The following is a 14,375-nucleotide window of genomic DNA, read 5'->3' as shown; positions in this document are numbered from 1 at the left end:
AAACACAAAAAAAACTAGAGTTGCTTTCAGATATAGGGCTCATGATGATACAAGTGACAATATTTTTAACTTTTGAGAAATGTCTTGGAGTGGTGTGCTGCTTCTTCCTGCATTGCTTTTGTGACATGCGAAGGGGTCCACGTCAGATGAGCAGACCTCCTCAGGATTCTGTGTGATAATGTGTGGTATTTGCTTTTGGACATTTCTGAAAAGTCCTGGTTTGTTTTTTAATGAATGTCTAAAACCCTGAAAAACTAAAGCTAATCAAAGAATCAGCGAGATTGAAAAAGACCTCTGAGATCAAGTCCAACCAATGACCCAACTCTGCCATGTCAACTATACCATGGTGCTAAATGACACATCCAGTCTTTCCTTAAACCCTTCCAGGGACAGTGACTTCACTACCTCCATGGGCAGTCTTTTGCAATATCTAATCAACCTTCATGTGAAGAAATGCCTGCTGATGTCCAGCCTAAACTTTCCCTGCTGTCCACAAGAAAAGCCCAACCTCCACCTGAATTTTTGTAAATAGAACTTTATATCATGGTGACTGTCCATGGCTTGATCAGAAATCTGAGTGTAGAGAGACCTTATCGGCAAAACTGTAGTGCTCTGCCCTACTATTGCTTTGATTTCACTATGTGAAAGTGAAATAATGAGGAGATAGATGGTCTCTTATTATTGACATGCTTGGCAAGCAGAAATTTGTTGTTTGGTTGAAAGTTTGCTGAGAAGCTGTTAACATCAGTTCTGCACTCCTGAAGAAAATATCAATGAGCCAGTAATTTCACAGCATATATATTCTCCAATTGTGGCACTTTTGTTTGCACTTCAGTTGTATTGAGGCAGAGGAGTACTTCAGTAAAATTGCTGAAGTAAAATTTCAGTAAAATTGTACCATCTGTGGTGCTAAATTTCTTGACTAACTCATAGTAGTGATGATATATAGTACTGGCAAACTGATGATATTTCTCAAGGCCACTGAAGGAGTACCCAGTGTAAAGGGTATTTCAGTAAATTGCAAATTGAAATTATGATACTCACCCTCACAGAAACAAACTTCTGACAAATTTCTTTAAATATAGAAATGGGGATATTTAGTGACCATTCACACATATGTCATGCTGGTATTTTCTCATCTTCTGTTACATATGTAGTCCGCTACAGACAGAAGTGAAGTGAAACAAAATGTACTGCGGCAGTATGTTTTAGGAAAATCTGGGGGGAAAATACTGTAAATCTCAACAGTAATCACAAAAAAGGATGTTCACTAAAACTTGAAGTTATTGTAGAATGTGAGCCTGAATGGATGGGTACTGTGTTCTTCTGTCAGTATTTGTTACCAATGCAGCATATATTCTGAAGGCAAGACTGGAAGAGAAGCTGAGTGCAAACTGGAGAAATAGTTTGCTTTTCAGTGCCCTTTTCCCCCTAATCTTCTGTTGTGAAGTTTTTACAATACTATTCAGAAAAGCTCTAGCAGAAGGTGAAGGTGGGAATGCAGAGAAAAGTTAATAATTGAGACTGTAGTGTTCAAGATCAACAGCTGTGAGAAATTGTCTAGGAAAGGGATGGCAAGGTGCTTCCCTTGTAACACTGTATCCATCTACAAGTATTTCTCGTAGTGGAAGTAGAGGGGAAAAGTGTGTTTACCTAAAATTTTCCTCACCTTTTGAAAATGGGGAAAAAGTAGACAGTAAGGTAAATTTTTTTCCATTCTGACAGTTGTTGGGATGTATCTGTCCCATCTACTGTGTATCTTTTAAAAATGACCAATAATTGAATTAAGAAGATTGAAACATTCTGCTCTTGGCACTTCCAGAATGGTGCTTGAACTCAACTCAGATTTGAAAGGATGGTATAAGAAGCAACCACGTGAGTGGGTTTAAGTTTCATAGCCTCAGAATGGTTGAGGACATGCAATTCTGCAGCATAAAAATTATCAGAAATGCTAAGTCTTGGCACAACGTGTAAAACGTGATGTTGTATAAAGTTTCCTTTAGGGTGGGATTCATTAAAAAAATCTGACAGATGGCATCCACCTCTTCCATTTGCTGCCATAGAAAATTAGTATTTCAAGCTTTCATTGTAACACAGACTTATTTTAATGCTAGCTGGCTGTGGGAGGAGCAGAGCTGTGGGATCTGAAATTTGTAGAATAGCAGTGAGCTTGGTAGAAGCTTGCAGGTTGAGACCTGGGAGCTGCTCTTTGACTATCTGGGGTCCTGCTTTTCAGATAGCTTCATTGGAACTGTGTGTCTGAAAGTTAGGGGCAGGGAAGATGGTGTATTTTCAACTTCCAAAAATGGGCCATAGCAAGAAGATACTTGCTCACATGTTGGGAAATATGTCAGACTTTCATCCTTTTTATTTGGTTGATTCCACTGCAGGAAGAGGTCAGCTTAGAAGCTTTACTGCTGGTTCTTATCAATTCAAGATGATTGAATCACAGTTACACTTGAGGAGGTTTTTTGTAAGCCAAGATAAACTTTCCAGTTTTCTCTTCAGTTGCTTACTCAGCTATGGTTATTCAGAGTTTATTTCACAACACAGCAAGTGAATGCTACACCTGGCTGTGAAGTTTTTTGCATTAGACTGGATAATGACTTCAAAATGCCATCACATTAAATTAGTTCTCCTTTCTCATGCAGTTCTTGATGACATCCTCTCTTTAGCTGTTCATGGTGATATATCAGTTGGCAGAGTTTGCCCTTCCTGCAGGCCATATGCTCAACATCCTCAGTCCCTTGCTGCATCACAAGCATTTTTGGCTTTTGACAGATTTTGAGACACTTTCAATGGGCTTAATGTAGTTTCATTTCAAGCAGTCTTGCAAGATCTTCTCTATATAATTGCACCTGGAGTTTTTCCAGACCTACTGTGTATTTGCAAACTGCTCTGAAAAACTGTGCGCCTCTAGAACCACAGCATCACAAACGTTGAATTGCATCAAAAGACAGTCCTCTTTTAAATTTTTTTCCACTTGTTCCTATTTCTTTAAATATGGTCTTTCCACATGTTCTCAGTCTGACTGGGAGAGATCTTTCACCACTTAGCCCTGACAAAATGATATTTGATATAGGTGAGTACTGTCTTGGAGCTCCATCTGAAGAAGTGGTTTAACCCAAGTACACTCTCCTTGAATACTTATGCTATTACAGGAGAGAAATAATGTTCTTTTTCCAAATTTTGATCTAGAATGGTGACTCTTAGTTTCTTTTTTTTTAGCTCTTGCTTGCTGTCCCAGATGTTAGGTTGTCCCATGTGGGGAATATCTCAAGTGGGTAACCAAATATACTCATTAAAATTCATGCCCCTAGTGGCTTTCAAGTGACATCTCCTTCAGAAATGTGCTCAGTTTCTGAAACAGTCACAGTGGCGGTAGTGTGGATTTCATCGGTGATCCCATAAAGAAATTATGTACAATTAAACACTATGCCTCAGAGCAGTCTTGCAGCCTGGTACCTGATGGATTCTTCCAGCAGCCCAGGAAGGTGGCAGTTGCCATTTCACTATTTAAAATCCAGTGCGCAAGTGGGACCCTGCTGAATACAGTTTGAAAGAAGGAGCACTTAGACCACAAGAGTGATTTTTCTTTGAGATGCAGTCAGGGCAGACTCCTTCGTAGATGTCCAGTCTCTTGTGGATGGGATCTCCAGCAGTGGTGGATGGGAGGACTGCTCCCTGTAAAAGCTTGGGAGTTTGTTGGCATTCCTGGCCTCACAAGCTCTACAGCATCCCAGAACCATCAAGGTAAAACTGGCTGGCATATGCTTTCCAAACTTCAAACCTCTTCAAGTACAGTTCCTGCAGACAGTGGTTACTCTATATTCCTCTTGCAGGAAGTGAATCTCAGAAGGGTAATTTGGTTTGTTTCTAAGATGATAATCTTCTCAAAGTTTATGTTTGGTACCTTCCCCATACTCCTCTCAAAAAAAAAAAAGAATCTGTCAAAAGAATGAAGCAGCAGTAATTATCTGAGCAGCCCTGGGACATGGGGAGGACAGCATCAGCCAATCTACCCGGTGTTTTCTTTACCGGAAATATTTTTTCCATGTGCTGCTATTTAGAGTATGAGATGAATCAACCAACTTGTGAAAACTGCAGGAAAGAAGTGGGGGTTACTTGGTGGGGGTGGTGTTTGCTTTGAGTTTTTTGGTTGCTACTGCACTGTGATTATTCCTTGCACCAAAACTGACATTTCACGGTAATTTAAGAGGAATAATAAAATCTTCTTCTCATAGTTCCCTGGGTAAGGGGGAGCTAGGGGGAAAAAATGTATGAAAAAGCAAGTTCAATAGTATCAGGAATCCTATTCATGTGTAGCTTTTTGGGCTCTTGACAGTTTTACTGCGCCTAATGCTAAGTATAGACTGCAATTATAATATATGGCTCATGCTCAAATGTCAAGGTACTATTTTGGGCTCAGTTTTTGAAATAAAATAAATCCAGAGTAGTTAATGGGCAGAGAGGAGCCTTCTCTTCCGGGAGAGTAAGCCATAGGAGAGTATTTGATTTTATTGGATGTGGTCCTGTGCTGACGACCTGCATGGGCTTTCACATGGATTCTGTCCTCAGCCCTAAGGGAAGGCTCCTGGCATTTTTTTCCCTGATGTCCCCCCCACATCACAACTTGGCTGTTCCTGTGCCTCACTTAATTCATCACTTCCAGTGCTTGCAGGCAGGCAGTATAAAAAGTTGATGGGCAATTATATTCATGTCAGCGGTGACAATCAGTTTCTTCCTATTCTTGGTGTATAGCTCCTTTTGTGTTATGAATAGAAAAAATATCTATATTTAGTTGGCTTTCATTGTTTGGCAAGAAAGTGTTTTTGAAAGGAAGTGTATATAAAGTGGGTAAGTTTATTTTACTTTCTACCACAGACCTCTTGAAGTATTGTCTCAAGCTGTGTTAGCTGCTTGAGATGCTACAGTGTGAGTTTTTAAAATAACTATTGGCACACCTCTCACAACTTTCTGAAGAGGTGCAGTCATGTTTGCAGAAGTATTAATTATGCCATCTGGTAAGCCATAAACATCAGACTTTAAGGAATACATTTCCTCATAAACTTGCACAGTTTTCCCAGGGAAGACCACTATACTACTGCAACCATGGCTTTCTAGAGGTTTCTGATTTAAATTATCACATTCTCCCCTCTCTAGTTCAGTTACTGCCACCTGGAGCTTCTGCACCCTTGGTTCTAACCAAGGTCCCTCTGCTTCTAACTGATTACATTTTGGCAAATGTTCAGCAGTAACAATGGTTGTCATAAAGGGCCTTTATTCCACTGGGATTTGTTGAAACTCTTGCAGTTTTCCTTTTCCTCTGCTGTTGCAACAGTGTGGGTTTGGTCATAAATGAGTCAGCGCAGTTTTGCATAGTGAAGCAGGTGTGGGCAGCAGCTGTCTTGGTACTGAGGTGTAACTGAAGTGTCTTTTGGAGCTGAATAATCCATCTTTTCCTCCTAAAAAAGCTGATTGTAAGAACATAAACTGAGAATCTTTATTCAAGTTCAGGGCTTATTCCAGGTTCATAAATCCCCCTTCTTGTTTGGTAAGGATGACATTCTTGTGAGCCTTTCTTTATTGTAGCTTTTCTTTAACTGCAGGGGATACATACCATTACCCTACCGTCATGAACCCGGTTTGTGGAATAAAAATGTTTTGGGGACCTTCATCCATTCCAGACTGATGTCAAGGAAAAAATTGCTGTGAAACCTGTTGTGTTCAATTTTTGTCCTCGGAGAATCAAAGCAGTGTCCACTTCTCAGCAAGTGTATTCTTTAGTTAATCTTAGAAGATAATGCTTCTTTATTTTCATTTAAGAGATGATGATAATGACAATTGGTAATGAAGAGAAAAACTAATTGACCTGGCATCTTGACGTGCAGGAAGATGATTTGTATTTTCACATCGACCTCCCCTTCATTCATTTGAAAGTTGACTCTTCATTCTAGTTATAGTTGATTCCATCAGGCAACTGCACTTCTATTATTATACTACTTACTTTGATTCTCTTTTTGTTTTTCAAGTGTTAAAGAGAAAAAAACTTTTCTCAAACTTCAATTTTTTCCTTGCTAAAATTACTTTTCATAAGATTCCCCAGGAATTAGAAGAGTATGTGCCAATCTGCATTGACCTGAATCATTCAGTATTGGACCCTGTATTTCTCTGACTTTTCAAGATTGGTGGGGATTTTACCAGTGTACAGTATGTGAAGGGAGGGTTCAAAGAGGGAGCCAGCCTCTTTTTTTTGGCATCCTATAACAGGACAAGAAGAATGGGCACAAATTAAAACACATGAAATTCAATCTGAGCGCCAACCAGCTGTTTCATGAAGTAATTCTGCCAAAAATGAGCACAGTAATTCATGCTTCTTTCTCAAAAGAAGAATTTTGACCAATTTTTGCAGCAGCTTAAGTGATTGCTGTTACCAAGGTTACTTGAAAGTATGCCTAATATACTGAAAATTCGGTATAAATCAGTGAGGTACAGTTTCAAATCATGTAGCAAACAGAATTGGTATTTTGAGGGGTGAGGAGAGATCCACTGCAGGACTTCTTCAAGATAAGTTAGGTACTGGTACAGTTTTACAGGTTATCACTTTATTTATCCCACTGTTCTAATCTGTAACTTGAATTTGACACAATCTTCAAAACTTCTGTTCTTCCTTCCAAACTACTTCTCTTTTCAGTTTTTGGTTGGATTTTGAGGAGTGTTGTTTTGTGGTTGGGTTTTCTTTTCCTTTAATCCACTATCAGTACAAATTGGAAGCGCAGTCTGCTTTTACAGTCTCGAGAGAACAGAGTAAATATAAATACACTGTGTAGCTGCTAGTAGTCACTTTTCCTTTTGTACAGTTATTTTATGTGTCAAAGGCTGCTTGCTATGTAGCTGAAAGGTCAGACAGTCCCTTCTTTTAGCTACCATGATCCCTCTTCAGTACCTTTTCTAAGCATTTGTGAAACCTGAAGTGCTATTGCTTAGATGTCTGTGCTTGAGTTTAGGAGTTGCCCTCTACCATCATCTGGAGTTACAGCTGTGCTTTTAGTGAAATGCTTGAATAGACATTGTCTGTGGGTTCTTCCATGAAATTGGCCTTGCTTATCTAATCTGAGTTATCTGATGCTATAGGTGGTCTTTAAATATACTTTCACTGTGTAGGCTCCTGTTCTGAGCAGCCTTGGCAACCAAGCGAGTTTGATATATTTGGGCTAAATTTAAAAGAAATCTACTTGCTGCTTCTTAGAAAAGCTATTGAAGGAATTTTTTGAGGAGAAAAAGGGTAAAGAAGGTAAACATGCCTTTAAAAAGTATTCTTTATACTAGGGAGGCATGAAAACTTAGCTTTTAGAAAACATGAGAGAGCAATAGAAGGTGCCCATCATTTTTCAGAAAGTTAATTTAAGTAACCTCCAAGGTTCTAAAAATCACTTTTATCCCAAAATCAGATGAAAATAATATTTAGGGGTGGGAAATCCCCTCATCTTTTAGAATGGGAAAGGTTTGAGAGTGATGGTCATGAAAGCTTTGAGAGCAGCACCATCCTGGCAGGGCTGGCAGCTGGGTGGCTGATGCCCTTGTGGATGCCAGATAGAAAACCAGCAGGGAAAGGGCACATTTTCCTTTAAATTCTTTTTTCCTTTGAAACTTGAGCAGAATATATGGAATCTGTAGACATTCTCTTTTTTTACCCCCTAAACAAACCAGTGTTTTCAGACGCACCCAAAAAAATCTGCTGACATTTCTGAGAGTAACCCTTGACTTTTAGAATTAGCTGGGTTTTAAATCCTCATGAGCGATGTGATCTACAAAACATTATTGTTCATTTTATACAATTTGTCAGTCAAATTTGTTATCCAAGGAGCAACTATCTGAACAAGTTGCAGAGTTTATTTCCTCTGCTGCTGCTCTTTATTTAAAAGGTTGCTTTGTGGATAGTATATTTTTGTGTTGTGCAACTCTTATTTTAAATAGCAAAGAGATATCAAGTTTTGTTCATAATACCTGATGAAAGTTTCTCTGTTCCACACATTACTCAAACAGCAGTTATCTTGCTCTTTTACCTCCTTACCTGACTTTCTGGAGTGCATTTTTGTAGTTTCCATTCTTCTAACAGAATGAAAATGTACACAGATACCAGATATTTCTTTATCAAGCAGCAAGGTAGAGTGCCAGCATTATGTGATCATTTGTTGCCTGATGGTGACAGTGCAGTCTGATGAGATGAGGTGATAACATTAGGCTAAGCTGTGTGGAGGGATTTGTCATGGGGCCAAAATTGTGCCTCTACAGGTTTCATATAGATGAGCCTGAGCCCAGCACAGGGGAGCCACTCCTGCTTTCTGCCATCTCCTCTTCTCTCAGCAGAGCAAAGAGGTGCCCAGAACTGGGTGGAAGCAGAAAACAATGGGATTTCTTGCAGACACTTTGCAATTTTCACATATAGCTAGAAGACAATGGCTCTCTCACACTTGGTGCTAATTGAAAAGAAAGCACTAATGCCATATTGTCAGGCTTATTCCCTCAAGACATTTCTGAAATCCTTTCAAAATGTACCCACCCCTTCAAAGAGAAGTGCAATTGTTTGTTATTTCTCATAAAACTAATTTGCATCCATAAATAACATTGTGCAGATTCTGGGAATGCGAAACACGGCTTGGTGAAGGTAAACCACAGGTGGTATGCCTTTCAGATACTTCCAAGTTAGAATTAAACTAAGTCTGTCCTCCATGTGGAAATATTGAGATGAGGAAGCACCGCCCAAACCCACATGGTTTTGTTTGTGGGGAGAGCAGGACATGCTCAGCAGTAACTGGCTGATCTTTTAAGCTTGTCAGAGGACTGCTGTTTGTGACTAGTAAAATGCAGTCTGTGCTGCTTGTCTAATCCTGAACCATATGCAGTGAACTGCAATCCCTGAATGTGTTTGGTAGTACTGTTTTATATAAACCTAATGAGAGTTAATTCTCTACCCCCCCCCCAAAATATTGCTAAGTTTGAGAGAGATGCTTTAATTTTGTGAAAAACTCTTATAAGATGTGGACAAATTTTTGACACTGAGGTTGGAGCATGAACTGAATTGCCCACAAGAGACCACTGATGTTGGAGTAAGGGCCACAAAGGTGATTAAGGCACTGGAGCATCTGTCATATGAGGAGAGATTGCAAGAGCTGGAGCCTGAAGCAGGGAAGGCTTGGCTGGGGATGAGGGATCTCGTCAGTGTGTGTAAAAGCCTTGTAGTGTGAGGAAATGAAGAGACAACCAGGCTCTTCTTAGTGTTGCCCACTGGCTGGGCAAGTGGCAGCAGCACAGAGTGCAACACATTTTTTACTCTGGACAGTGGTCAAAGACTGGAGAAGGGTGCCCAGAGAGAGAACTTACCTCTCCTGGGTGCAAAAGTTTTGTTGTCTTGCTCTCCACACTCTAACTTACTAGTTACATAGATTGACTTCAGTTGTCTCAATGCCTGATAGGTTATACTTCAGTCCTAATTCCCTATGAAGCATATCTAAACAATTTGCTTTTTTTTTTCTCTTGTATAGGTTCTGGGAACGCCTACAAGGGAGCAAATTAGAGAAATGAATCCAAACTATACTGAATTCAAATTTCCTCAGATTAAGGCACATCCATGGACTAAGGTGAGTCTATATGATCTGAATAATAAAGACATGGGCTGAAAGTAAAAATTCAAGTTGTTCAGTTTCTTCAGTTATTTGGTGGCTTTCAGTCTAAACTGGGTGCCTTTAACTAAGCTGGGGACCTGCAAACTTTTTATGTAGCTGAGGAGAAGGAGATATTGAAGCAGTACATTGTAATATCTGTTGGTCTGGGGGTTGCCTGTACGTGGGTTGTTTTTTGTTTTGTTTTTTTGATCATGGTGTGTGTGTTAGTAGCAGATTCCAATATTCTGCATGCTATTATGGTATCAGCTGAAATGTGCAAAAGTCACATAGAAATGAGGAAAGTGTTCCAATATGTTCCAGCACTTTTGTAGTGCTGTTAAATAGCGTGATGAGGGCTGAGAGTCACTTTCTTAAATGCTTCTCTCATAGATAATATTCTGTTTGTACTTCTGTAGGTGTACTGTTGAGTGGAGATGTTTTTTCTTGGAGTTACTTCTTAAGATTTCTTGTTATCTAGCTTTCATAGGGAGACACCAATGCAATACATACAGGCAATAAATACTATGACCTCCATGACCAAAGAGGAAACTGCTAGCAATGAAATAAATACATTGCTGCATAATTAATTGGTCTTCCACATATCAAGCAATGATGAATATTTGACTTCAGACAGAGTAACGATCATTTAGTCAAACTCTTGGGTGTGGAATAAGTTAATACTGAGTCTCAAACAGTTGAAGCCTGTGTAGTTAACATTTCCTCTGGCTGCTTGAGAAACATCTGTTATAGTCACAGTGTATTTCCATCCTGTCTCAGCACTCAGGTGTCCTTCTGCTAAGAAAGTAATATCTGTGTGTGGAAGGGTTGCATGCCTAGCTAGCACATGTTCAGGGCAGATTCTTTTCAAATACTCTATGGCAGTAGAAACATTGAATAAACTAATTAGGGGTACTTGATGGCAGGCCATATATCAGACAGGTACATGGCAGGGCAGTACTATACATAACTGTTCTTGTGATAGATTCTCCAATGAGTTATGTACCTTTTCCCCACTAATCCATGGTTTGTGTTTCCATCTCAGAGTCACTTTCTGTGTATTAGTTAAGTGATGTATAATAGTATGGGAGGTTAGTAAATCCAGCAAGGCTTTTTAGTACCTTATGTGACTGAGGGAATAAATTAGAGCAGATGAAGTCCCTGGGAATGATTTCTTCAGTTGTGAATTGTATCCTGGCAAAAGTCACATGAAGAAGACCAAAAACCTTGTAGCACTGAGTATTAGGTTCTCATCTGGATTCTTGCATTGAAGGCATTCAGATTAGGACAGGTTAAATTAATGTACAGTGGAGAAGTGCAGAGCTGTACTGTAGGACGTGGAGTTGAGTTTCATAGTTAGTTGAAATGCTTATCTTAGCTTGAACAGTCTTATAAATCATCTCTTAGAACACAGCTTTTAACAAATGGAAGCTTCACAAAAAGACTGAACTTCCTTCTATTTATAAAGAATGGGGTTTTTTTTTGTTGTAGTAGAGGATCACAGATGAAATTAAGTAGTGAGATAAGCTTGCCAGAAGATCAAATTTGCATTCTCCATTAGGTCGTAATTAGTTTTGGAGAGTTGTGCTTGCAGTGTAGCTTCTCATTCTCAAATCATTCTGCGCACAGCCCTTGCTGATGTCAGCTGGGTGTAGAATAGCGTTTAAACCAGTTTGTTGCAATTGGGTTACATGAGACTTCATTTGTGAGATCTGTTCTTATTATACAAAGGCTAAATTTAAAAATGGATTACCCAGCTTGATGCTGGTAATGATGCTTATCTTCTTATCTTCTCGGTGTATTCTCAAGTTCCTTTTCTTTCAACGATTTGAGCATGTTGAGCCATGATAGATTTAAGTAGTAGTATTACATAGAATTGGTTCTTCCTACCCAATTGTATTGATATAAGGTCTGACAACATGTCAGTGGGCATAGCCAATCCTCTCAGAGCTTCTCTATCTTAGTCTTGAATAGTGACAGAAACCTCCTCAGAGCTTTGGCTTTGCAAAAACAGGAGTGTCTGAAGAAGTGAAAGTGATGATGTTGTTGGTTGTTTTTGTTCTTTTGTTACAACTGTATATGTAACTAGACTGCTGCAGCTAGTTGCCAGCAGGACTTGAACTTGCAGCTTCAGAAGCACAAATCTTTGCCATCTAAGCTGAAGAAATATTGAAGATGACAATAGGCAGAAGGTGGCTATTTTTGTTGAGTAGTTATGACCAGAGGACTCAGCAGACAGAAGGATTTTTTCTATGTGTGAAATTACTTCCAGGCAGCTACTTTCAGCATGTTTGAAAGAGAACTACTGAGAATATGGTCAGTCCCTGCTGTAAGCTCTTAGACACAAGACCATTCTCCTTGTTTTGTGCTGTGTAATAGAACATAGGTATTTGTCAAAGTTGGGTTTGTAGGCCCTGCCTGGAGTTATTTTCATGCATTCATGGTGCCCAGTGCATGTTTCTATGCAGTCCTGAACTAGTTGTTTCCAGTGTCTATACAAAAATAAGGTCTTGTTTTCAGGGGACCTCCTTGGTCTGCAAAAGTGTGCACAGATGGTAATTAAGAATTTTCTTTGGAAGCTGTAGTATCTGTAGGTTGCACCTCAAATTCTGTGGTGCTGACTTGAATAGGATGTATCTGGTTCTGGTCTGCTCTCAGGCATTTCTTGGAGGCACAGATAACTCAGTATTGCTGTGATGATGTGTAATCTGCTTACAATTGCTGTTACCTACTTGTGAAGAAGAATGGTGGCTGGTGCTATAGTGCAATGTAAAATATTCTGGGTTTTTTAAAGAGACAGAGAAACTGTTTAACTCTGAAGACAGACAAATCTATGAAGGAATATTATTTTTCAGATTCAGTACATTTTGGGCTAAAATTGGAATTTTGAGCACAAGTTTTACAGATGTTTGAATCCTAACTTCATAGATGAATCTTAGGCTTTTTAGTAGAAATGGATTGATATTATCCTAACACAGTATTGATACCTTCCTTCTTCAATTATGAGAGAAGTCTAACACTCTAAAAAGTACTTTTCTATGCTTCACCAATAGTATGAGTTTGCAGTGCAAACTGTTCTCAGACTGATTGTTCAATTTGTTGATAATTTGAGATTGAAGTAAATTTGTATCTTAGGAGTTGGACTCTCCCCTTATAAAACTTACAGAGGCCTCTCTCTTGTCTCCACTATAGTTTTGTGTTGGCCAAGCATGTGTGTGTTTTTATATCAGTTTACATACATGAGGCACCAAATGATGGAAGTTCAACATGTCCTTGGCTAGCCAAAGAAAAAAGAATCTGAACTTTCCAGGAATCTCTCAAACCATTCTTCAGAAACAGGGCTTCCCTCTTCTTCTCCTTTGTCACCAATCCCTACAAGCCCAGCCTCAACAGGAGGAATCTAATATATTTTGGATTATATTTATCAGGGGGGTCCTTTTCAGAATACCAGTGTGTTTAGTAACTGAAATGTTCTTTTCATCCAAACCTCCCTTTATTTTCACATTGCACAGACTATTTTGTATTCATGGAGGTGCATCCTACTTACAGTCTATCTGCTTTGGTCTGTGAAGTTACGGGCATCCTGTTAAAAGAGAAGCAGTGTTTTGCAGGGGTGTGAATATGGCTGACTTACAACCGTCAGAAAATAATAGGTAGGCTTTTAAGCACACAGTCATGCCTTCAGTTATATCTTGGGTTGGAAAACCAGTCCATTTTTTCCAATGATGTCAGCTCATAAAATAAAAGTTACTACCCTTTCTGGAGATTTGCTGCTATTGTTTTTACTGGGTCATATTTTTGCTTCTGTGTCTTTGAGCCACCTCGATCCCTTGAGCCTTCTTTCTTCTCAGAAGTGCAGTCTGATCTGTGCTACTAATCTTTATACTTGTTTCTGTTCTTCTGACTAAGCTTCATCTACACCATATAACTGTGACTGGAAAGCCAAGGAGGAAATCCAGGATCACGTGCAAGACTGTAAATCACAGGGTTGTTGAAATTCAGCTCTGGTGATTAGTTTTCTGTGGATCTTTTGGCCCTTTTGGAAGGGGGCAGGGACAGTGGGACAGCCAACAAAATGTCTAAAGGCATTCTTCATAAGCTGGTGGTAGATTGGTGTTACTTACCATGCTGCCCTTTATCCTGGCATTACTCAGATGCTGCCTTTAGGTCTCAGATCCCTGCAGGAATGATAAACAAAGGCAGTGCTGTGATAACTTCCAGAAATATATAAAATGTCCAGCTGTGGCAACCTGCCTTTCCTCTTGCATCTAGGCAGTAAAGGATCTTAATAAGGATTGTAGTAAATGTAATAGAATTATGTAGTTCAGGCCCTTTCTGTGTAGGGAAAATTACTCTCTTGGATTTTTTCTTTTCTCCACCCAAGGATACTGCCACATGTTTGCAAATATAATGTCAGGATAATGAAAGATATGTATGCATATATATGCCCATGTTTCATGATGGCAGAACAATACAAGTTGTAACAGCAAAGGCAGTTTTCTTTACTTAATCATAACCTCTGCCTTGTCTCCATTGTATAGACATGGAAACAGTTCCTTCTGCAGGCAGCTCTTAAAAATGGAAAGTGAATTTCTTCAGTCTGCTGTGGTTTGGTTGCCTTTGTTTCTCCTGTTCTGAAAGTACTTGCATGATTTCTCAAACATGCAGGCATTTTTAAAGTATACTTTTGGTGAGATAAATTCAAGTGTAGTC

At 39.3% G+C, this 14,375-nt stretch overlaps 1 protein-coding gene across 2 annotated transcripts in view; it reads left to right on the top strand.

The window, feature by feature from the left end:
* GSK3B (glycogen synthase kinase 3 beta) overlaps positions 1 to 14,375 on the top strand; it is a 149,968-nt gene that overhangs the window by 109,015 nt on the left and 26,578 nt on the right. For both annotated transcript variants that reach the window (XM_059466948.1, XM_059466949.1), the window contains exon 8: positions 9,546 to 9,641. In XM_059466948.1, the coding sequence (XP_059322931.1) occupies positions 9,546 to 9,641 (96 nt within the window). The remainder of the gene's footprint in view (positions 1 to 9,545; positions 9,642 to 14,375) is intronic.

Source organism: Ammospiza nelsoni, chromosome 2, assembly GCF_027579445.1.
Source record: "Ammospiza nelsoni isolate bAmmNel1 chromosome 2, bAmmNel1.pri, whole genome shotgun sequence".
In the NCBI taxonomy this organism is placed as follows: Eukaryota; Metazoa; Chordata; class Aves; order Passeriformes; family Passerellidae; genus Ammospiza; species Ammospiza nelsoni.
Note: the sequence above shows the minus strand (reverse complement) of the source record. Positions and strands in the feature narration are given on the sequence as shown.